At 42.5% G+C, this 25284-nt stretch overlaps 1 protein-coding gene across 7 annotated transcripts; it reads left to right on the top strand.

Moving 5' to 3' along the window:
* STAMBP (STAM binding protein) lies at nt 1-24661 on the top strand. 7 transcript variants are annotated; one of them, XM_014829823.3, is made up of 10 exons: nt 1-131; nt 2003-2220; nt 11219-11294; nt 11606-11701; nt 13102-13468; nt 15426-15550; nt 16416-16553; nt 21598-21710; nt 22529-22628; nt 24009-24661. In XM_014829823.3, exons 2-10 carry the CDS (start codon nt 2018-2020, stop codon nt 24063-24065), a joined length of 1275 nt encoding a protein of 424 aa, XP_014685309.1. In that variant the 5' UTR covers nt 1-131; nt 2003-2017; the 3' UTR covers nt 24066-24661. The 7 variants fall into 7 exon arrangements, with proteins under 7 accessions (XP_014685309.1, XP_070368053.1, XP_014685307.1 ...); XM_014829821.3 differs by having other exon boundaries at nt 80-205; XM_044772674.2 differs by having other exon boundaries at nt 111-403.
* The last annotated feature ends 623 nt before the right edge of the window (nt 24662-25284 follow it).

The following is a 25284-nucleotide window of genomic DNA, read 5'->3' as shown; positions in this document are numbered from 1 at the left end:
CTCGCGGCCCCGGGCGCTCGGTTCCCGGGAATGGAATTGTCAGACCAGCGGGAGTGGGCGGGACGGGACGGGACGGGGCGGGGGTCGGATGTGACGTTTCCGGAAGCTCCGACTGCCATCCGCGGGGACAGGTGGGGAAGGGTCCCGGGAATATGGTGGGGCCGGGGTGCTGAGCGTGGTCGGACCGTGAAGTGGAGCGGCCGCCGTGAGTGTGGGGCCTGCAGCCTTCTCCTCCCCCACGCCCCTTGCCTGACCCGCTGCGCGCGAAGACCCTTAGGGCTCCGGTCCCCAGCCAGGCCCAGTGCTTCCCCGCCCACCGCCCTCGAACGACCCGAAAACGGATGATTTTGCCCCGGCTTGGCAATTTGGGCTTGAGTGCCTTCAAGAAGGGAGCCTCAAGCAGGTGTCAGGAGGTCCCTCCCTACAGTATACGCCCCTCTGCTCATTCCTCCTACTTCCTTTCGCCGCCTCCTCAGTGCTTTACGCCACCTTCCCCTCTCATTCGCGGATGCTACATCTCCTCTTTGGAGTGTTGCTCAGCCCTGTAATACCGAGTACCGAGCTGGCGTCAGGAAGGGGTCCCATTCTCGATCCAAAAGATCCTCTCCCTAGAGGTACTGAGATGCAACAAACATCCTCTCCTTCCGTTAGCTTTAATGGGCTCTGCGCTGAGTTTGCTAATTAGGCGACTAGTGGAGGTTTTAGATTTGCTAGAAGCTTTCTGAGTCTCTAAAAAGGCTTTGTGGGAGATGGAATACCTCTGCCTCCCTCGTAGTCCCTACAGCTTTTGTACTATTAGTGAGGGTGTTTTAGAGAGGAAGCTTGGTGGAGCAAGTGTGACCTAGAGATAGAACTGGCCGAGAGAACACTATCTCTGAGGGAGGGCTTGAGGTGGAAACGGAGAAACAGTGGATAGACAAATGAAACTGAACAGTGAGGATTTCTGGGCACATCAGAATCCTGACTGAAGCGAAAACTCTGTTGGAAAGGAGTAAGGTATAAAATTGAAAAGACAAAATAGGGACACAGGGCCTCGAATTGCAAAATGAATTCTACCGTAGCTTGTATATTCTACAGTGTGCTGGGTAGAGTGCGCTGAAATTCAATATGTATCAAATTCCCAGATTCTTTTTGGAGATGATGTAGAGTAATATCTGATTGGAAGTTGGAATCCCATTTCAATCGCAACAATATCTAGAAAGATTGTAGAATTATTGCAGTTTGAGACCCAGGGTGGGAAAACCCCCAGGTTGTTTGTTGGTTTGTTTTTTGCATTCCAGGTTACCTTCATGCCCTTTTGTGATTCAAAGACTGCTTAGTCTTTGAAGATAGATTTGAGTAAATTGTTTTCAAAATCTGAATTCCTTGCCATGATATGAGGAATGATGTTGTAGATTGACTGGAACAGTGGTTTAGTGAGCGGAGTTAGGATTATGAGCGTTCATTCCCAGACCAGTTCCCCTAACAAACCTTGTGCTCAAAGATGAAAAAGTACACCACCGAAAAAATGTCAGTTACTCTCAGATGAAATAAAAGTGATCAAACTTGAAGTCGGTTAACAATCATAATGAAAATTCATTGAGTACATTCTGCCAGGTACTATGTGGATGGAAGTGGGTAGCCAGGAGGAGACATAATGCAAAAAATAGAAGACACTGTCCTTGCTGTTATGATGCTGAGGGCAAGGCCACCTAATGACAGGGAATGATTAGCATGAAGACTGGAAATGAACCCCCTGTGGCCCAACATGGTTATACCACCTAATTATGGCATAGGGACTGTGTGGTTTTGAGTCTGCCAATCATGATATGGGCTTCCTTGAGGGTCTCAGCCTTCTTGTGGGAAGGAGACCTTATTTGATATGAACCACAGCATATGGTATTTTTCTCTTAATTTATTAGTAAAGTAAAGGTTCATGGGATAAACATACTGTATGCTAGGCTGTCCTGGGATGATGGGGGCCATGGTGTTGATGCTATCTGTTTTCTCCATTCTGTCTCAGAACTTCTTGGCCCTGATGTCTGACCATGGAGACGTAAGCCTCCCACCCGAAGACCGGGTGAGGGCTCTCTCCCAGATTGGTAGCGCAGTGGAGATAAATGAAGACATTCCACCCCGTCGATACTTCCGCTCTGGAGTCGAGATTATCCGAATGGCATCCATTTACTCAGAGGAAGGCAACATTGAACATGCCTTCATCCTCTATAACAAATATATCACGTAAGACACCTCCAGTTTCCTTTTTCTTTTCCGATGACTGGTGCCTTACTTATCCTACTCTTGTGCTCATTTATTCTGCTCAGAATTGCTAAAACTACAGAACTTTACAGCATCATTATCATTAATCATTTTTGCTGGCATCTCCTACGTATTGGCTGTCCTTGACATTCAAAGACATGAGTACTGAAAGTATTATTTTCATGACTCAGTAATTTCATGAGTAAGAGACCTAGCTCTTTGGCCTGTGCCCACATGGCCCAGCTGGTAGGTGAAAGAGTTGGTGGTTAAAGTACACATGTTTTGTATTGATGAATGTTTTTCCTGTCCTTTCTCTATTAAGGCATCCAGTCATAGGATTATTGTTGAGGTTCAGCAGAGGGAAAATTCCTCACCTCTACTTATTTTGTAGCAAATTAAGTGATTCAGAAAAAGTTTTTTCTTCTTAGCCTTTATCACAATCATGCAAATCATCAGATAAGTATTACCACCTACAGTTTGTGTGGCTCATCATAAGAACTTTCACCTTGAATTGCTTAGCATCTTAGGGTAGGCAGCATAAATAGATTTCAGTACAGTCAACAGGGAACAATGCCTATAACCCCAGTGACAATGCAGTGATGTGTAATTTAGGAAGGGAATGATGTTAAGGGGTTTTATTTGTAATTTCTAGGCTTGTTCTTTCATCATACTGGGACTTTTTAAAAACTAATCATAATTACGATGTATTTTTTGGCTCTTAATAGTTCATAGAGTGTTTCACCTGCATTATTTTGTTTGATCTTCGCAGTTCTGTGTGCATTGAGTTGGGTGTGTCATCCTCCTATTCTCCACATGAGGAAACCAGCTCAAGGTTTAGTGATATGCTTTGTTCCACAGTTTGGAGTGACAAAACCCAGATTTTCTAACTCTTAACTCAGGATTCGTTCTACAACATAGGTCCTACCTATTCTTTTTGTTTTCCTTTTGGTAATGTTCTATGAGTTGAAGGCAGTCTTGAGATAATAGTCTTGAGGCCCACTAACTATTTTTTGGTTATTTTTTATTATTGTTTTTTGAATAGGTAACACATACATATGGTACAGAATTCAGAAGGCACAAGAGGGTATAAATATTTGAAAACTAAGTCTCCCTACCACTCCTCTTTTCCCCTAAACTTTCATTCCCCTCCCCAGAGACATTCACTTTTATTAGTTTCTTATCTGTCCTCCCAGAGATGATATATGTATACCAATTATATCACATTTTTTGATCACATACTGCTCTAAAGCAGCGTTTCTCAACGTTGGCATCATTGACATTTTGGGCTGAATGATTCTTTGTTGTGGGGACTGTCCTGTGCATTGTAGGGTATTTAGCAGCATCCCTGGTCTCTTCCCACTAGATGCCGGTAACATCTCCTCCCCCCACAAGTTGTAACAACCAAAAATGTCTCCAGACTTTACCTAATAGTCTCTGAGAGGCAAAATTGCCCCAGTGGAGAACCAGTGCTCTAAAGAACAATAGGTGATAAGAGTGGACTACTTAGGATTCACATTATAATATTAGAGTGGAGAAAAGGAACTACTGTTGTCTTTTTTTTTCTTCCAAGTTTAGAAGTAGTGCCATTTCCTCAAAGATCTTGCAGTCCATCCATGTCATCATGCTCTGACATGTGGCCTCAATGTTGATAAAATGTCATAGAATTATAATTACATTCCTGCCTCTCTTTGCTGTTGTGAGGTTTTCATTCCTAGACACAATGGGCACAAAATTTATTTTCCCGAGAAGTTTCTTTGGCTACTGTCCCTCTCTTCATATACTCTGTTGCTGGTAGAAATAGTATCCTTGTATATTTCCAATAATCTTGTAGATAGTTCTCCTGGAATGAGACCCAGGAGCACCATTCTTTTCGAGAATCATAGTTTAGAAAGTTCAGTAGACTCATGGAATCACTCTACCAAGTATTTTCTGAAGGGCTTTCTGGATCCTGTTGCCCCACATAGAAAGTGCTTTGAAGGCAAAGATCATATTCATTCAACAAATATATATTCTGTGTACCTACTGTCTACTTGGCACTGCGTTAGGTCCTGGACCTAATTAAAATTGCCCCTGCGCTTATTGGAGTACCTTTCTAGTTACAGAAAAGAAAATAAACAGCTAAGCAAATAAATATATAGTCACAAAATAAGGTAAATGCTATGAAAGCAACAGAGAGAGTGCTGTGACAGAATAATCAAGGGTATCTAATTAACTAGGGTAGTCAGAGTAAGGTCTGTCTGAGAAGGTAAGATTTAAACTGAGACTTGAAGGATGCCAGAGAGTTACTTATTCCAAAGCATGGGGCAGAACATTTAAAACAGACGTAACTGTGTGTTCAGAAGCTCTTAGGTAGGAAAGACCTTAGTGTGTTCTGAAGACTGAAAGAAGATCGTTGTGTTTGGAATGTAGCAAGTAAAGGGAGAGAATGACTCCAGATGCAGTTGGAGAGGCAGGCAGGGCCAAATCATGCAGGATCTTATAGGCCATGTTAAGGAGTTTGCATTTTATCTTGAGAGCAATAGAAAGCCATTGAAGCGTTTTAAGTGGGATTGTGACCCAATCTTACTTATGTTTTAAAAATATAAGTTTTGGCTGCTGTGTGGTGAATGGTGGAAGGAGTGTTAAGAGAAGGCAGGGAGATTAGTTAGGATACTTATAGCTGTTTAGGATGGAGGCTGCTGGCTTTAAGGAGTATAATGGCCTGGAAAGAAGCAGATGGATTTGGCATTCTAGAGGCAGAGTCTGCGGGACTTACTGATAGTCTGGGAAAGAAGACAGTATTAAGGTTGACCTCGGCTTTCTGCCTTGAGCAACTTAGGATGTTGTACTCCATTTACTGAGATGGGGAGAATGGTGTCGAAAAGGGACTGGGTAGGGGTCAGGGGTTCAGGTCTGGTTTGTTTGACATGTTAGGATGTTAACTTGAGAGGCCTGTGAGATATACAAGTAGACATGTGCAGCAGGAGGCTGGATGTACCAGTCTGAACTCAGAGGAGAGGTCTGGGTTGGAAATACAAATGCAGAAGTCCTCAGCATACAATGGTTCTGAAGCCATGAGAACCGCTGAGACCTTCCAGCACAGAGGTTCTTAATCCAGGGTCCAGGAACCCACAGGGATCCATTGATAGAATTCGTGGTCCATGAACTTGGTTGGGAAAACTTTTCTTGTTTTTACCAACCTCTAACTGAAATTTAGCATTTCCTTCAATTTTGAATGTAGACCTCAAACCACGCTAGTATTAATAATAGTTGTAATTTTGTCACCAGTAGAAATCAGGGTATTTTCGTATCATACCACAATTGTTGCTGATATCTCAAAATAACATTTACACTTATCACTATGCACAATTTCAGTATAGTTATTAAACCCATGACTAGATCCTTTTTTAAAATGTATTAACAATGCATTAATAAAGAAGCACATATCATAATTTTTTATATTTTGAAAACTATATTTCAGTAGAATTGGTTTCTTTTGTAATCCTTTTTGTTTTGTGTTATATCTTAAAAAATTATTCTGAGGAGGAGACTGTAGGCTACCTCAGATGCCAGGAGGATCCATGGCACATAAAAGGATCAAGAATCCTTGATAATGAGATTGTAGGATGAGAAAGGAAGGAGCCTGGCACTGAGTCCTGAGGTTGGTTAGTGCAGGGAGGGCCAGCAGAGGAGACTTTGAAGGAAGGTTCCAGAGGCAGGAGGAAATCCAGGAGAAAGTGATGCCATGGGAACCAAAAGAGGACAGTGTTTGCAGGAGAGTGGTCAGCTGGGTCAGCTGTGTGAGGATTTGGGTTTGGTTACATGGTGTCATTGGTGATTTTGATAAGCAATTTTACTAGAGGGATTAAAGAGACACTAGAATGGGTTGAAAGATGAATAGACAGTAAGAAAGTGGACAGTGAATAGACTATCACCAAACTTTTTCTGGAATGGGCCACATAGTAGATATTTTTAGCTTTGCAGGCCATTTGAGTCTGTTACAACCTCTGCTTTGTAATGTGAAAGCAGCCATAGACAATACATGAAGGAATGGGTGTGGCTGTGTTTCAATGAAACTTTATTTAGAACAACACATAGTGAGCCAGATTTGACCCACTAGCTGTAGTTTGCCAAGACCTGGCATAGACAACTCTTTGTAGAAGTTTGGGTAGGAAGGAAAATGGAAAAATGAGGAAGCAATTGAAGGAGGACAAGGAGTGTGACAATGTGTGGTGTGTATTTCAAGATGGGAGATTCTAAAGCGTATTTTCTGCTCCTATAAAGGATCCTGTGGAGGAGTGGCTGATGGTATAGAGGGTTTAACTGTAGCAATAAACTCTTCAATAGGCAAAGGGGGTAGGATTAAGAGTACACAGATACTTAAGAAATGGATTTTTTTCTGTGAGTTGGTGTCTCTTTGAGTGACATGATTATCAGTGTTAACAGTGAGACTGATATGGGGAGTCTGTTCCTGTATATGGTTACACTTTTACGACCCTTTAATATGATAAACTAGGCGTGGAGGAGAGCTGAGTTTGAGGGGGGTGGGATGTAGCAGCTCATTTACTTAATTTGTTAGATTTAGGGTTTAATTTAGGACTTGGATTGGCTTTGCCTGAAGCAATGAATGTAGCTACCTTCATTTTTTCTGCAGATTTCTTCTAGACCCTAATTCTGATTCTATGAACTGAACAAGCCCTGGGAGTTGCAAAAAAGTTCTCGGTCTGTTTTTCTAGCGCATTTTACTTGGTATATTCTTGTTGGTAACAGTGGCTCCCTTTGGCAATTAGTACAACCAGGCCGAGAAGAGGGCGGAGGCAGGCACCTAGCTCACGACTCCTCTGCCTCCTCCACTACTAAGAGATTTTCTAGACCTTTTGTGGATACTTTAGTTCAGGATTTTAAAAGGGCTGTTCCTTCTTTTCCCTGGAGCAGTGCAGGCATCTTAATGATCTCAAGCACATTTCCCCCTCGCTGGCTTTGCCTACTGCAGGAACGCTTTGCCTTTTGCAGACCCCAGTATAGAAGAAGGATCTTCAGCACATTAAATCAGTGCATATTTTCATGATGACCACAGATAATAATCCAGGCAGTGGATTCTTTCACAGCTTTTTATGGTCATTGACTGGGCTGCATAGAAGGGAGTTACAGAGGACTTAGGCAATTCCTGTCTGCTGGGTGAGCCTTCTGTAACACAAACCCACTTTCTGAACGTGGTCTGTCACCTGCATTGAAAATATTTACCACTGGGATTGGGGCTTATGCCGGAAGAGGGTTTTCATCTGTGATCATGCTTACTTTGCTGATTAACTTTTAAGATTGGAAGAGATGATATGAGAATCCTTGCTATATCCGTGTTAGAGAATTTCTGCTTGATTTTTTGGATTAGACATTTTTATACACAAAATTAATATTGGCTCATGATTAAAATAATTTTTCAAATCGTACAGCAATGGAGATATTAAAGTGAAGAGAAAAGTCCCAACCACCAGAGGTAACCACTGTTGTGTTTCCTGTGTGAACAAGAAAATGTTTATGCCCATGTAAGCACACAGGCTCACGTTTATCCTTTTTTCTTAAAGCATGAATGACATCATACAATATATCCTGTTCTACAACTCGCTTTCTTAACAGTCTGTCCATATCAGGACATACTGATCCATCTCATTCTGCCTTGGTGTCATTTTTTCTGTTTGGAATCATCTTATCCCAGATCTCTTCATAGCTTACTCTCTTCAGGTCCTTTCTCAAATGCCACCTTCTCAATGATGGCTTCCTTAGCTGCCCTATTTAAAATTTCAGCCCTTCCCCTGTCACTTCCTATTCCCCTTCCCTATTAATGACTTTTCCCTAGCACTGATAATCCACATACTTTTTGTTTTGTTCATTGTCTGTTTCCCTACTGTAAAGTACACTCCATGGTAAGGAGGAATTTGTGACTGTGTCGTTCACTGCCAAATCCCCAGCCTCTACAATAATGCTTGACCCCGTAGTAGATGCTCAATAAATATTTGTTGACTGAATGAATGATTATGTTGTTTTTCACATTTGGGTACACTGTAATTTATTAAATGATCCCCTAATGATGGACATTTCAGTTTTCAGTTTTCCCTACTTATACGAACAATGCTGTATATGTATAGCATTATAGTCTTGTACATGTATCTTTGTACTATTGTGTAGGATAAATTCGTAGAGGTGGAATTGTGAGTTTAAAGGATATACTCATTTTAAATTTTCCATAGTTGTCTCCCACCCCACTCCCTCCCCTAAGAAAAAAGTTCTTATCAAGTGACAGTCAGTCCTGCTAAGAGTGTGTAAGAACACACATTTCCCTACACCCTTGCCTGTACTGCTGATAATCTACTTTTAAACCTTTGCCAGTGTGGTAGATGAAAATGGTATCTCCTCTTAATTTGAATTTCTTTCATTATATGTAAATTTGAGTACCATTTCATGTACTTATTCACCTTTCGTATTTACTTTTCTGCATATCTCTTTTTTTCTACTGTTATATTCGGTTGTTTTGCTTGTGTTTTTGCCAATGCATCATTTCCTCTCTCTAGGCTGCAACTGGATCTAACCCCAGAGAACAGTGTCCATCTGGGCCACAACTAGTCTCTGGCTAGAATGTTTCTGCCGCATGTGAACATCTTCATCTCTTACTCTTGCTCCCATTTTTTGGTTGTTTGTTTATTAGTAAAAACAATCATATAAGCACGTAGCAGATGTTGGCTCTGTGCTAGGCACCGTGCTTAGCACTTTGGGGTTTTTTAAATTTCTTTAAGCATCAAAGCAGTCCTACCAGGTAGTACTAGTTTGTCTCCATGTATATATAATTGATATATATAAAGAAACTGAGGGATGGTGAGGTTAAGTAATTTGCCCGAGGTCACACAGCTGGTAAATGGCACAGCCAGGATTGGAGCCCAGGCAGGGTGGCTGCCGAGCCTTCCCTCCTACCACTGAGCTCTGCTGCCTCCGGTATGGGGCAGAGGTTATGTGACCCATCCTCTCTGCCCTTCTGCCCGTATGTCCCCATTCAGGAAATGGGCTACAGTTGCTAAAACAAGGGAAAGGTTTCTTGTACTGGTCTGAAAGTTTTTATCTTTACGTATAAACTAGATCCCATTGCGTGGTTTAAAGTCGAAATAATTTAGAAAGATTTATGGTGAAAAGTTTCACTCTCCCTCTTATCTCATCCACCCTATTTCCCCTGCCCTCTACTTTTATTACTTTCTGTATATACTTCCTATGTTCCTTTAGATACTTGTAGGCAAATAAATAGATACGTACACACATATATATAATTTTTCCCCTTTCTTATACCTAAGTTAGTGTACTGTATATACTTTTTTACACTTTGGTTTTCTCCCTCAGCTCATCCAGAGGCCTTAAGACCATTTATTCATCAGATGTGTATTGAGTGCCTCTTTCCACAGGGCACTGTGCTGGCTGTAGAGGAGTACAGAGAAGCAGGAGACACAGAAGTCTCTGGCCTCAGGGACTTTACACTCTATTCCTTCAGGTTGGGAGCTAAGTGAACGTAAGGTGTGGGGTTTCTATGACCTGGTACTTTCCTACCTGATTTGAGCTTCGAGGCAAAGCACGTTCAGCCTGCGGAAGGTAGTGAACATGTACCTTGGTCTGTAGGGCGAACACGAGAGAGTTGCTGAATTGTAAGTCTCTTGAATACAAGAACTATCTCCTATTTATCTTAATATCCTCTTCAGGACTTTATGGTTGAACAAATGAATCTGTACTTGTTTTAAATATAAACTTCAAGGAAACTGTTTATATCTTTTTCTTGAACCCAAAGGGAAGATTTTTAGAATCATTTTGATTTTAGAATTCATTCCTGCCTGAGGGGACTCTTCAAATTGGATTGAAGTGAGTTTTCATGTGCCTAGTATTGTACTGAAGGAGGAGGGCTCATCTAGAGAGGGTCTGTGTGGGTAGGGGTCTTCTTCTTTTCCCTTACTGGGGCAAAAAGTGGAAAAGAGCCAGTCAATCCCAGCTACAGTAGTCTTTCAGGACTGTGGGCAAGCTACCCTCAATTTATTTGTTTTGGATCTCAACTTGTATTTATTGCAACTTAATTCTATCAACAGATTCCTTTTTCAGAACCCCTCCAAAGGTTCTGGACATTGCAGGAGCCATATGGAGGCAGTATGGTGTAGTGGTTAAAAGAGTAGACGCTGGAACCGGCCTGCTGCTCTTGGGATTCTGAATCCACCACGCTGGGCTGTGACAAGTTACTGAACTTCTATTTGTTTTCACTGTACCCAAGTAGATATCATAAATGTTACAGGTCTGTGAATTGATTCAAGTTATTTTTCCCACCGAGCTTTATAGCCAAGGACAAGAATTGAGAGAGAAAGTCTAGCATCTTATGTTTCTCTAAGCACTTTTCATCAGAGATCATAGTGCATATTACACATATAACATGCGCATGTCACACACATGCAGCGCATTTACTATCTAAGCATCTTGGTGCTTACTATGATGTAAGGAATATTCTTCATATGAGGGAACATGAATCCCAAAGGAAAAAACCCTAAGTTAAAGGTCACCCAGGGCCAGGAGTACTAATAGAACATGGGTTTTCTCTTAGCCTCCTTCCCTTGCCTGCCAAACTGTCCTCTGGAGAATGTTTTGTAACAGAGACCCCTTCCTTTGGAAGCCTGTCACTATTGCAGCAAGAAAAGAATCTCTTTGGAGGTATATTTTTGGGCACAGGATAGGCTTTGTTCCCATATTTTTGTTGTAGGAGTCTGCTGCTTGCTGCTGCACACTTGCTTTGGGAGGAGAGGGAAATGCTCTGTTCCTCTTTTACAGGGATGGGGATGGGTGCAGAGTACGGCCTGTCTGGGTGTGCCTGTTGCCCCTCCCCTGCGCATCTGGAAACCCGTCACGCAGTGGCTGCAGGATACAGTTCATTGCTTCAAAAGTCTTTCTGACATTTTCTTTGCATCATAATCGTTCTGGTCTGTTCCCTTAGGCTCTTTATTGAGAAACTACCAAAGCATCGAGATTACAAATCAGCTGTCATTCCTGAAAAGAGAGACACGGTAAAGGTGGGTCTTTACTTTCACCGTTGCCCATCTAAAAGCTTCAGAGTGGCACAGACTGCCTCCAAGGTAAAGCTAGTGGTGTCTCATCTGAGCATCAAATCCTGCAATAGGAGCTAAGGCCATTTCACCAGATCAGTTAGGAAGTAGCAGGGACGGGACAGTAGGGGGATTTTAAATTGTTTTTGGAAACATTTTTGCCATTTGCCAACTTGACTTAAGTCTTTTTACTTCTCTACTTAATTAGCTGGAAGTTAATTGTTCAGTTAATTGATCAGAGAATTGTTAATTCTCAGTTTTGTTGTTTTGTGTCTCAGAAATTAAAGGAGATTGCATTTCCCAAAGCAGAAGAGCTGAAGGCAGAGCTGTTAAAACGATATACCAAAGAATATACAGAATATAATGAAGAAAAGGTTAGTATATAACAGCAAAGAAAAAGAAAAGGAGATTGTTTTGGTTTCTTAGACTGTGCCCTGGCCTTGTAATATGATATTTCAGCAGATTCTGTGATTTTAATGTGATATTTTACTTTTTTTGGCAAAGGCCAGAAACTCAAAGAAGTAGAACATAAGTGTTTAGGCTGAGGATTGTACCACAGATTTACTCTGCTTGTCCAAGAGAGTCACTTGAGGGATAGGAAATCCATTGCCTGTCTGCTGTATCCAGAGCAAGAACCTAAGAACATTGAAAATTCTCACTAAAACATAGGCTTTTATTTATTTATTTATTTTGAGGAAGATTAGCCCTGAGCTAACATCTGCTGCCAATCCTTCTCTTTTTGCTGAGGAAGACTGGCCCTGAGCTAACATCCATGCCCATCTTCCTCTACTTTATATGTAGGACGCCTGCCACAGCATGACTTGACAAGTGGTGCCATGTCCGCACCCGGGATGTGAACTGGCGAACCCTGGGCCACTGAAGCAGAACATGCAAACTTAACTGCTGCACCACCAGGCTGGCGCCTAAAACATAGGTTTTTAGAGCAGAGAAGTTTGGGGGTTTGATTCACAGTGGATTCTGCCTGAAGCTGTTTATAATAATTGATTTTTTTCTCAAGCTATTTTCAAATGATTCTTGTTAGGAAGAGTCAGTTAAAGCACATGGAGGACCTCCCAAGGCACGTCCGTGGCCTGTGTCAGATGTGAATACACACTACAAGCACTTCCCCATTCGTTTGCAGCTGTCTGCTGAGCTCTATTCTGGACTCGTGTTGAAGATCAGCAGAGGGGTAGACAGCTATGAGGCATATATTTCTAAGGCACTGAGTGAGGGAAAACCTTAGTGAAGGAGGTTATTACTTGCTATTTCTTACAGTTTAAAACATCACTCTATATTGACCTGATCACCACAAAAAATTCAGAAGCTTCATTTTGGGTGACAATTTGATAGAGACCCCAAACATAGCAGGTATAAGTTTGGATTTGGTTCTATTTTACAGCTTTACTCAGGATACAGAATGTATACATGGCACAGAACATAAAACTGTACGTGATACAGATTATGAGGTGCAGATAATAAGTTGCACCGAGATTTTGGTAAAGAAGAAAATGCGTTGGTTAGAGTCACTGAGGAAGGGCACTGAGAGGACTGTGACTTCGTCCTTGAAGACTATGTATATCGTGGCGAGATTGAAAGGAGTGTGACTGCTCCATGGGTCTAGAGGTACTGAGAGAAGCATGAATGCTGTCCTTAGAAATCAGCCCAGAGCAGAAGGACATTTTGGGAAATCTCCCTGCTGAAAGGCCTGGTCCTCCTGCGGTGTGAAGTCGCCTGAGTATAAAGTGTTAGCCTCACTCCTATTCTTTCTTTGTAGAGGAAAGAAGCAGAAGAACTTGCCCGGAACGTGGCCATCCAGCAGGAGCTGGAGAAGGAAAGACAGAGGGTAGCGCAACAGAAGCAGCAACAGCTGGAGCAGGAACAGTTCCATGCCTTTGAGGAGATGATCCGGAACCAGGAGCTGGAAAAAGAGCGACTGAAAATTGTACAGGAGTTTGGGAAGGTGGACCCTGGCCCGAGCGGCCCACTGGTGCCTGACTTGGAGAATCCCTCCCTAGATGTGTTCCCCACGGCCCCTGTTGCATCCACACAGCCTTCGGACTGTAATACAACTGTGAGGCCTGGCAGGCCACCCGTGGTGGACAGGTCCTTGAAACCTGGAGCGCTGAGCAACTCAGAAAGTAGTGAGTCTGTTTGTTCATGTCCTCTTCCATCTCAGCTGCAGCCAAACAGAGTGTCACTCTGGAGGATCAGCCTAAGATTACCTCATGTTCCCACTCATTAGGCCCTGGCCACAGAAGCCATTTGGTCAGTATTGCCATACTGTGTCCTGTCACACCGGCTATATTATGAAAGTGGCCTTCACTTCAGCCATATAATTCACCTGAGGCCAGGTTGATTTTCTGAAGAGCTAATAATATCCTTGCAAGTCAGACCCTCAGCTTTTAAGAGTTATACAGACATTTGAAATGTTGGATGAATTAGAGACCACTGTTGGCCTGTATGTAAAGGGAATTTGAAAATTATTGTGCCACTTTGCAGTTCAACAACCAACTATTTAAATATAAAAAAAGGCTACTGAATTGTGCTTGCCCTGATAGCATTCCTAATCCTGGAGGAGCTTACTCAAGATAAATATTGTGTATAGTTGGTGATGATTCAGTCTGACCATGAAAACTACTCTTTCCTCCTCTCACCAACAATGGGCTATCTGAGAAAATAACAGTAGCTGCAAAAGGAATGTACCTTGATCATTAGAATAGATTTTTGGGGTAGGAATCAGCTTCAAAGTTGTCATTTAAGGAAGTCAGCTTTGCAGAAGGTCCACTTAAAGGAACAGGAATGGGCAAGGGGGCTGGACTCTGAAGCCGGGCCTTCAGGGTTTCTCCCCATTTACTCGGCACGCTTGTCTCTCCCTACTGTTTCTTCATACATATTCTGTGCTCTGGTCAGACTGGACTCTCGTGTTCCCAGAACAGTCCCTGGATTCTCTTACCCAAAGAGGTTTGTTAACGTTTGTCCTGAACCTAAAATCTCCATTCTCTGTTTCTGCGTTCCCTGCTTTTCTTAAATTTTTCGGTCAGATTCATTCTGTTCTCCTGAAAACTCCCAGAGCTCTTATTATCTGTAATGCAGCAGAGATCACTTACCTGACAGTGTAGCCATTTGTCAATAACTAAATTTTAACTTCTTGCAGATTAGGGCTTGACTTTTATTCACATTTGTGTTCCCTGTGGGCTGAGCACAGTGTCTGCTTGGGGTGCACTTCGTAAGTGATTATTGAACTGGAAGGAAAGGGCTGTGTCAAACCTTAATTCAGAATCCTCAGACACCATCATCAGACTTCCGTGTGACCACATGGCTCCTGGCCTGATGTCGTTACCTCTCCAGGAATTCAGATCTTGCTGTTGAATATGCAGAAGCAGAACATCCTTTTTCAGTTTTTTTTGTTTTTAATGAAAACAGTACTGTGAAAGACACCCCCTAACTTCAGCCTACTGGCTCTCTCTCAGGGTTTCTCCATGGTGTTCAGGGACAGGGTCCCTTCGTGGCATTCTGAAGTAGGCTGACAAGCTGCTTTGTTCGTTCATGCCTGTTTTTGAGCACCAGAATATGTTTTTTGTTGTTTCGTTTTGGCATTTTAACTTTCTTCTAAATGAAAGTGTTCGGAAGTAAATAGTTACCCAAATTAGTTTCTGTTTCTAGAATATATCCTGGTGTATTTCATTGAAAGTCATACTCTCTCATGTTCTTATCTGACATAAAAGAGGTTTAAAATAAAAATGAAAGTTCAGTTGAATGGGGGAGGTTATTGTTTAATCCTTTGTATTAGAGTGTGACAGAATTCCTGAATAGCTCAGAAACTTCTTTTAAGTAGTAGTTTACCCTTGTCTTAACTTGAATGATTAAAGCTGCCTGTCTTTTCTTAAAATAATGTACTCCCAATGGCCATGCCCAGAGATTGGAGAAGAGACTTTACAACCCTTTTTCTTCTTCCATTAGCATGAGATCCCCACTTTCTGCCTACAGTTGGGGAGACCGCAATGATTTGGCATTGCTCTCCCAGGGCTGCCACCTCGGAGATCTGCTTGGGGAGGCTCTGCCCCGTGGCCTCACGCTTTCCCTTTTTCTCCATTACAGCTCCTACAATTGATGGGCTGCGCCATGTGGTGGTGCCCGGGAGGCTCTGCCCACAGTTTCTGCAGTTAGCCAGTGCCAACACTGCCCGGGGAGTAGAGACATGTGGAATTCTCTGTGGAAAACTGGTAAAGAAAAAAACGCTTTCCTGAGCTGAGACCATTTCTTCCCCCTTGGCCTCCTGTGAATCTCAGAGAAGATATCCAGGGTCAGTTACTCTTTGTGCTGATCCCTCTGCCAAAGGAACTATGGATAGCACAGTGTCACTTTGAATTTGGTGACCCTGTATTTGATTGATTTTCAAAGTCCCTTAAATTAAACTGACTATTTTAATGCTAGTAGTAAGAAATACCTAATTCTACCTGAATACCAATTTTTGAGCACCTGCTTTATGGTGAGACCTAGGAATATGAAACAAGTAAGGCACATAGCATGTGTCCACAAAAAGTACCCAAGCACTTTGGAGTGGTGGGAGATATGCACCGAAAGATAAGTAGCAGGCTGAATGGTATGTACAATAAGAGCACAGGGAATCTTGAGGAAGGAAAGATCATTGAATGAGGCGCTTAAAGAACCCATTACTAACTGCTGAATGAGTAAGTGACTAAAGTGGAATAGACTTAAGCTGAGCTTTAAAGGATGAGAAGGACTTAGGGAAACAGTAGAAGAGAAACTACTTTAGACATGAACAAAGCAAGAGAAGTGGTACTATACCCGGAGCTTCTCAAGAATCAGGAGTAGACCCGTTTGGCTGCAGCAAGAAATTCCCCCAGGGCTGTGGGCATCTGTGGCTTTGCAGAGTGCCCTAAACAATGTGCACGAGCAGCCAAGGTTGTGAACCACTGAGGTGAGGGAGTCAGGGAGCATGAAGAAGACTCGTGCCGGAGTGGGAAGCGCCTTCGCTTGTATCGATGTCTAACTTTCCACTGCTGTGGTAGAGTGGGGTTACATAAGTGCCAGGGAATTGTGACGAGCTGTTTTCTCCTTTGACAGATGAGGAACGAGTTTACCATTACCCACGTTCTCATCCCTAAGCAAAGTGCCGGGTCTGATTATTGCAACACCGAGAACGAAGAAGAGCTTTTCCTCATACAGGATCAGCAGGGTCTCATCACACTGGGCTGGATTCACGTAAGCAATTCCGAGCTCTCTGAGGGTTAGTCTCTTCTTCTCTCATGGTGTTATGAACACACAGCTTGTTTCTTTCTTCGAGCAAAGTGAATTGTATCCAGACTATTTCTGTTGGATGCAGACTTGACTTCCATAGCAAACTTGACTGCTTGCACTCCAGTATTGATTTCTGGGAACTATGTAGGGCTAATTTTTTTAATTTTTAAAATTTTTTTCATAATAATGAACCCATTTCCGTAAAGTCCCAATTGCCCTGTGAGTGTGAATGGTGATAGGATGCTGGCCTCATGTATATGGACATTGACTAGAGGCTATGCCTCCTTCATACAAATGATCTTCCTAAAAGGTATATAAATCAAAATATTTTAAATGAGTCAAGGAAGTTAATTCAGATGCTTACGTTTGATCTTTCTTAAAGCAGCATATACCTTTATGTAAACCAGAAGGGCCACTGATATAGGTGATTTTCAAGTGTCTGCATATCTTATGCAGTCTTCTGGTAATGTTTAGGTAAAATATAATTCCATCCCTAAAGATTATTTCTTAATTTTTCTTTCTATTCCTTTTTAACCCCTCACTCTCACAGACCAAGCTGATTTTCATGTTGTGTGACAGGGTTACATAGAAACAAGTTGGCTCATTTCTGGATTGGGGAAGGTTACACATACTTGGATGTTAGAATTTGGGAAATCCTGGCCCATGAGACAGTCCTGTGTGCCTCTGTCCTTTCTTCAGCTCAATAATACGAATATTTGCCTCTTAGTGTGTATGCCCCATTATGGTGTATGGGGGATAGAAAACTTGTTCCTTATCTGCCAGGGGGTACAGATTTGAGTAAGATACGATTTTAGTCTTATAAAGGAGATTAGACAAATAGACAAATAATACCTCTTCCCATGAGGCAGAACGTGCCATGTGCTTCAGGAGGCGCAAACAGAGCACTATGGGAATCAGAGAAGGGAAGGGTCACCCCCCTCCTCCCTGGTATTGATTTTACTAGAATGTTGACAAGAGGAGCCAAGGGAGAGTTCTGTGTGGAATGGACAGCATTGGAATCGGCAGGCTGTGTCCCCGGAGCATGGAGTGGTCTAGTTTGCTGGAGTTCATGGTTCACGTCAGGGACAGTAGTACTAAGCTTTAGTGTGATACATTGGAGCAGTGCTCAAGGGGGTCCTGGGTGGACAAGCAGAATAATTCTGCTTTTTAGTAAGTGCAGAACTCCTAAAGTTTTTGAGTAGAGCAATGGTATGATCAAAGCCATACTTTAGAAAATTTAACATAAAAGCAGTTTTAAGGTAGGCTGAGGCAAGGAGATGACTTAAGAGGTTAGCGTGGTGAGAAAGTCTAATAATAATGAGAGCTGGGGTGTTGGCAGTCTGTTTGGGAAGGAGGACATGAATGTACAATTTCAGAGGATGTGGGGAATGAGTAAGAGGGGATGATGACTAAAAGTCAGTGATGACTTGGAGATTTGGGGCCTGACTCACAGGAGTGGCAAAGATCATCTCTTAAGGAGACACAGGGGCTCCAGGAGGAGAACTCACCTTGGAAATGGGGCAAAGGATGTGTTCAGTTCTGAGCATGTTGAATTTAAGGTACTGGGGAGACATTCAATCGGCGGGAGTGGTTCTCAGGCATTGGAAATGTGGCTGGAACTTGGGAGCAAGGTCAAGGCAGGAAAGAGATCTGGGAGTCCTCTGCATAGAACTGACCTTGGAAGCCTTGCAACTGGAGGAGAGTGGAGAGCCAGAGGAGATTCATTGGCAGCTTGGGGCCAGGCTACCTAGGGGAGCATGGGGAGTAGTCAGTAATGACACAGAGCTCTAAGAGAAGGGTGACAGTAGTGGTAAGGGACAAAAGCCAAAGAAGGAGGAACGTTTTAAGAAGAAACTTCAGGATGTTAACCATATCACGTGCTGCAGAGAGCTCCAGAATGATGATGACTTGGATGAGCCTGTTGGATTTGGTGAGGTCATTGACGACCTCAATTTAGTGGGTTTTAGGCAGTGGTGGGAATAGATTATAAGGGTTTAAGAGGTAATGGGGAATGAGGTTGTGGAGATAATGAAATGGACACTAATTTTCTGAAGCGCTTAGCTCTAGAGGAAAGGAAAGAGATGGGATGATGGCTTAAGGAGTAGCTGGGTTGAGAGAAAGTTTGCTTGATTTGTGGTTCAGTGTGAAAGCCTTGAACATGTGTTTTGTTTTGATTGTGTTTTTTTGAAACCTTTATATTTGAAATACAACATGAAAAAGTACATAAACTAAATGTATGCTTCAGTGAGTCATTAAGCAAACATCTAAGTACATACAATACCTAGGCCAAGAAATAGAACATTGCCACAAGCACACCCCCACCCCCATGCTTCTGCCCAGTCACACTTCCTCCCCAAGACAGGTAATCCCTCTCCTGATGTTTCTGGAAATCCTTTGCTTTCTTTATGGTTTTACCATCTAAATGTATATCCCTAAACTCGACAGCTCAGTGTTGCCTGGTTTGGAACTTCATATACATGAAATTATATAATGTGTATTCTTCTGTATCTGGCTTCTTTTACCCAACATTTTTAAGGTTTATGTACGTTCTTGCATGTAGTTGTCTGAACACGTTTTTATGCCCGGTGAGCCAGTGGAGCAGATATAAAAGGGCAGGAGAGACAAGGTAATGTGGAGATAGCAAGGTATTAAATCAAAAAACACCAAAAGGGGGTTCATCTTCATGTGGGGGAGAAGGCACTGATTCCTCTGAGACAGAGTTGAAGAGAGAGAGAAAGCCACAGAGAGACTTTGGAGGTTGTATTTGGAGGAACTGAGGGAATCATTTTAGGCGATCCTGATTTCAGCAAGGTTGGAGTCTGGAACTGGAAGAGATGGGGGAAAGTTAATAATTACCGTCTAGACTTAGGTAGAAGTTAGCCGCAAATGAATAAAAGAATTTCTAACATCAGTGAGTGCCCAACCAGGAACAAATTTAGAGCCTAAAGTGATAGTATTCCAACTTTTTTTCTCATGATATTTCTGTACCACTCCTTCCTAACTTGGGATTAAAAACAAACAGAAAGTAGACCCTAAAGTTTGCTCAGATCTTAAAATTGGCAAGAGGAGAATGCAAAAGATCAATTCTTCCTTCTGTACCTCGCCAGCTGTAAGCAGGTTCTCTGGTCAAAAGCTTTGTGTGGTCATGTATCGCTCGCCAACTATCGTGTAACCCCAACTCAGTATGCAGGGCCCTCCTTCGCCTTGTCTCGGCCCTGCCTTAGGTCTCATTCCTCTCCCTTGGCTGCTCTGCCCCCATCCATGCACCCAGGCTGCCCTCGGCATTCGCTCTCCTTGCTCATTTCTGCTCCTTTGGTGCATTGTTTTCTCTTCATGAAAATGCCTTCCTCTCCCTGGCATGGTGGACACCGTGGCCATAACTGTTTTTTCAAGAAACTCAACGCTGAAGGGAAGGAGAGAGAGAAGGCACAGTAGTTACGGGGGAGCAAAGGCTCAAGGCAAGGTTTCTTGATTCAGTTTAACAATCATTTCTTGAGCCCCTGTCTCTGCATTGTCTTTCTATCTAACCCAACTTTAGAGCAGAGGTCTAGATCGGCTTTTGTAGGCCTCGTTTGTTACCAGTGAGAACTCCTGGCTCTGACCGTGGGGTGAAAGGTGTTGGCACAGACCATTTGTCCCTAGCAGTCCTATTATCATCCTGTAGATCATATTATTATCAGGTAGAAACTGATTTTCCCTTGCTGTCACCAGAGTTCTTACCTGCCCATGAGGACCGGTGTGTGGATTTGCTGTCAGCACTCAGCTGACATGTCCCTGTCCTGCAGACCTCTTCCACAGGGAGCTGGTCACAGCATTCTATGGAGGTGGTGCTTCTCAGACGAGGCTGCACATAAGAATCATTTAATGAACTTTTTTTTTTTTTGCTGAAGGTGATTACCGCTGAGCTAACATCTGTGCCAATATTCCTCTATTTTATATGTGGGTCGCCACTGCAGCGTGACTGACAAGTGGTATAGGTCCACACCCAAGATCTGAACCCATGAACCTGAGCCACTGAAGCACAGCATGCCAAACTTAACCACTGTGCCACGAGGGCAGCCCCTAATGAGCTTTCTCTGCAGAAAAAAGTTTCCTCTCAGGTTGGATCTTTCCAGGGGTGGGGCACAGGAGTCTGTGCTTTTGACAAGCTCCTCAGGAGCTGCACTTTTGCACAACAGGTTTGAAAACACTGGTCAAGTACGCTTATTTATTTTTTGTGCTTTTCTGTCATTGAAGGTTGGTGGTCTTTTTGAGTCATATTGGGTCCTTCTTTTTGCATTCTTGTTATCTAAGATCACACACCCTCTAAGACGAACATACATCATTATATTGGTGTTCTTTTGTGTACAGAGAATGTGCTCAATAAAACATTAAATGTATAAAAACAAATGAGAATAACTGAATGCACGTTAGATGATGCTTTAACTAATTACCCTCCAATTTCGATATCTTGGTTCTTTTCCCAAATAAGACAGGGTCCTTTGCATGACTTGACTACGCTGGAATCCCAGTCGCCCCTGCCTCTTGTGCCTTGGATGACATGCTTTGACCACAGGACAGCTTTTGCCACTTTTGCCTCTAGAGCCCCAGGCTCATGTTTGACCCTGTAAGACCTCTGTCAGGAAGAAGTCAGTTATCTAACTGTGGTTTGTTAAGCCCTTGACATCTGCCATCTTGAAGTATGGGGCAGCATGTACCCTCTATTCCAGAATGGAGTGACTCTCTGTTGTATGGAGAGAGCTTGTGAGGAGCCAAATAAATCTTGACGGTCAATGGAAATTCTGAGTATCTTCACATACTCGTGTTAAACTATACTTGTTTTCAGTGCTGGACAGGAAGTTCATCACTTATTATGAACTTCGAGCATATCCCTCATGCTGCAAATGCCTTTGTACTTGGGAAGGAAGTTGTGGTCAGCTGTTGAGAACTGTTTGGCTCTGCCTTCCTCCGTGGGCCAGGCTTGGCTGTGTGGTCTCACTGAGGGGGTCTCTGACTTTTTTTCTCTTAGACTCATCCCACACAGACCGCCTTCCTCTCCAGTGTCGACCTGCACACTCACTGCTCCTACCAGATGATGTTGCCAGAGTCAATAGCCATTGTTTGCTCCCCCAAGTTCCAGGAGTAAGTACTTAGGACGTGGTTCAGGTATTATGAGAAGATAATGGGGGAAAAGCCTCGGAGGAAAAGACCTTGTTCTCTATAAAATATATAGATTGTAGCATTAATTGGCTGTTCTAAAAGGCTTCCTTATAAGCCCCATATCCTGATAAACCTACGATGCTTGTTTAAAAATATAGCCAAGCAATGATATAGGTGCTTTTCTAAGAAAAGGACATGAGAAATTTGAAGTATTTGACTTGAAGCAGTAGGAATTTCAAGAGATTGATGTCAGAATCTCAAAATCAAACAGATTATAACTTCTTTTTCATTCTAAATGCTGTTATTTGCTGTGAATTCTCCCAACAAAACTAGTGTGATGTCAGTGATGAGTCATTCTCTAACTCTGATTCATTTGCTGGAGAAGAGACCTATGAGCCAGCATACTTTTTTTTTTTTTTTTTTTTTTGGTGAGGAAGATTGCCCCTGAGCTAACATCTGTTGCCAATCTTCCCCTTTTTGGTGAGGAAGATTGTCCCTGAGCTAAGAGCTGTGCCCATCTTCCTCTACTTTATATGTGGGATGCCTACCACAGCAAGGCTTAATAAGTGGTGCATAGGTCTACGCCCGGGATCCAAACCACTGAACCCCGGGCCGCTGAAGTGGAGTGTGTGAACTTAAGCACTATGCCACCAGGCTGGCCCCATGAGCCAGCATGCTTTTGAAGCTGTCTCAAAATGGGCCCTGCCCTGCCGTGTGTGTGTGTGCTGTGCGTGCGTGTGTCTGTTAGGGATTTGGGGGACATTTTTTCTTGATTCTAGGCCTGCTTTTTTTAATTTCAGAACTGGATTCTTTAAACTCACTGACCATGGACTAGAGGAGATTTCTTCCTGTCGCCAGAAAGGATTCCATCCGCACAGCAAGGATCCGCCTCTGTTCTGTGTATGTATCTGTGTGGAAGAAATCAGGGCTATGCTTCAAGCAGGACGGACAGTCAGAGCTAAGGAGGTGCACTGTCCTTTCTGGCCCACATAGAAAATCAGCCTTGTCATTTATATTTCCAAACCTTCCTAATAAGGACGTATATGGGAAGCAGGGTGGGATAGGAGGGAAGCTGAGTCTTAGCGCTGCCACTCAGTGACTGTGTACCTTTCATCAAGCTTCTTAACCTTCCTGGGCCTTAGGTTTCTCATCTATAAATGGGGATGATAGTAATTAGAATATCCGCTTTACAGGGCTATTGAGAGGATTAGATGAAGTAATGTACAGAAAGTACCTAGTGCAGTAGCTGGCTTACTAAATGTTAGGTTTTTTTCTTCATCAACATAAGTTGCTAAGCCTGTACTTCAATAAGAGATTTGAATTCAAAGAGAAAAAGCCACTTAAGACAGGTAAAGTATACTTGATTGTGGAACTTTGCTTAAATAATACGGATTTTTATGACCTTCTTAGGACGTTTTTTCCCCTAAGTTGTATTCTGTGAATTAAAAGTTTCAGTTGCTGATAAGATCAGCACGTTTCAGTTTGCCCCTCAAGTCTAATGTGATAGTGTTGCTTTACTCCATGCTGACCATGGAGTATTAGTATTTCTTTGGGTTCAGTGAAAAGTGACCAGTATTGAAAAGGGACCCAGAACCTTGTCACATAATAGGAACTGGGTTTGTTTAGAAGAGAAACCCCAGGGAGGATCTGAGAACTGACTTGAAGTGTTAGAAGAATTGTTGTATGAAAAGGTATCAAGTGTATTTCATAGGGCTCCCAGAACTAAAACTAAGACCTCGTGGGATGACAGTTTTCAGCTGAGTATTAGAAAGAACTTTCTGACAGATCTGTTCAGAAATAGGTTCGTCTGCCTTGGAATCTAATAAATGTCTAGGTACCAGGATGTTGAAACAGAGGCTGCACCAGCCCCTTAAAATGTCCGGGTTTTCAGTTATAAAGACCTCTTTTGCATGTTGGAAGTGAGCATTCCCCATGTGAGAGGAAGGGTACTTTATTATCTGATTGACATAACGACCCAAAAAACTGCAATGAATTTAGCAATTCTTTTAAATAAATGTATATTTTATGAATGACTCTAGAATATACATACCTTGTGTGGATGTAGGTATATGGGCCTACGTTGATTCAGTCTACGGGTAGGGCTTGGTGGAAGTAATGATTCCCAGACCCCTTACTAAAGTTACCATTTATTTAAGTAGCAGACTGGCTTTGAGAGTGAGAACCATTAGCTAGAATGAGCGTTTTAAGTAAGGAGTTCTAAAAAATGACTTTTCCAGATTTTCCAGGACTTTCCCTTTCTTTTTTTTTTCCCCACTGCAGAGCTGCAACCACGTGACTGTTGTGGACAGAGCAGTGACCATCACAGACCTTCGATAAGAGTTTGACTCACGCACCTCCCAAGAACTGTAAAACCATATCAGTGTACTGTGGCCCCTAAATTTAAACTTTCCCGAAAGCTCTGGAAGCTTTTTTAGACAGAAGGGAAAGTGAGTATCACCTAGGGGAGAACTGATTTTCTACTTCTGGTTTGAAAAGAAATCGTTGACTTTAACTTTTAGGCAAGTCTGGAAAACAGCACGATAATGCTAAAGCAACTTTTCAGACTGCCTGTAACTAAAACATTAAGTTAGAAGGATGGTATAATGAACACTCACTTACCCTTCATTCTAGATTCACCAATTGTTAACATTTTTCCTCTCAGCTATCCTCCTAATTTCTCTGCCAACTTGTTTCTTGTTTACTTTTGGACTAATTAAGGGCATCTATGCAGAAATTTGGAAGCCATTTAGAAAATCTTTGGGTTTTCCTGTGGTTTGTGGCAATATTAACGAAGCTTATCACGAGGGTGAGGGACAGCTGACCAGATGGTGAGGCTTGAACACCCTAAAGAATGATTTTGTCAGGAATTATTGTTATTTAACAAATATTTCACGATATTTTTTCCTCTACAATAAAATAACAATTAACTTATTTTTTTGTGCTCTAGAGTGATGTATTTGATCAAGCATTGTCTAAACAGGTTAGCCAAAAGGGCTAGTGGTTTTGGGAAAGGTGAGGGGAAATGGAATTTGAGATGTACTGACATCGAAGGGCTGTCCCAGTTCACTTTTAATGGTTCGGTGTTTTTTCTCTGCCTGTTGCCGCCTTCCAGTTCTGTGAAGTCATCTGTTCTTTTGGTGCTGTCTCAAGTGGGTCATCCCATTCACTTCCACCTTATGCCCTAAAAACTCTCAGCTTAGGATAATAGAGCCTTTATTTGGGGTACCAGGTAAAACTCCGAATAAATGATTACATTCCCTAGCCACCCCAACCTCCCAATTTTATTGTATTGACTATTCTTTTCTGACTTAGGCAACATCTAAGAAGGTGTTTGAAGCTGAAATTGATTCTGTATTTTTCTTTCTATGATTTGGGCCTGGTGTTCTAAGGTGGCCTAGAAAGAATGATATTGTTTGTGACCCCACAGGTGAGGGCAGGAGAGTATATACCTTGCACAGGAGAAGAATGATTTCTTTTTATATCAATATTCTGTGGGGAAAAGAGTTTGCAATCGTATAAAGTTTTGCTTTATTTTATAATTTTGTGGCCTGAATAT

The sequence above is a fragment of the Equus asinus genome, chromosome 6 (genome assembly GCF_041296235.1).
Source record: "Equus asinus isolate D_3611 breed Donkey chromosome 6, EquAss-T2T_v2, whole genome shotgun sequence".
Taxonomy (NCBI): domain Eukaryota; kingdom Metazoa; phylum Chordata; class Mammalia; order Perissodactyla; family Equidae; genus Equus; species Equus asinus.
This window is presented reverse-complemented; position numbering and strand designations above follow the sequence as displayed.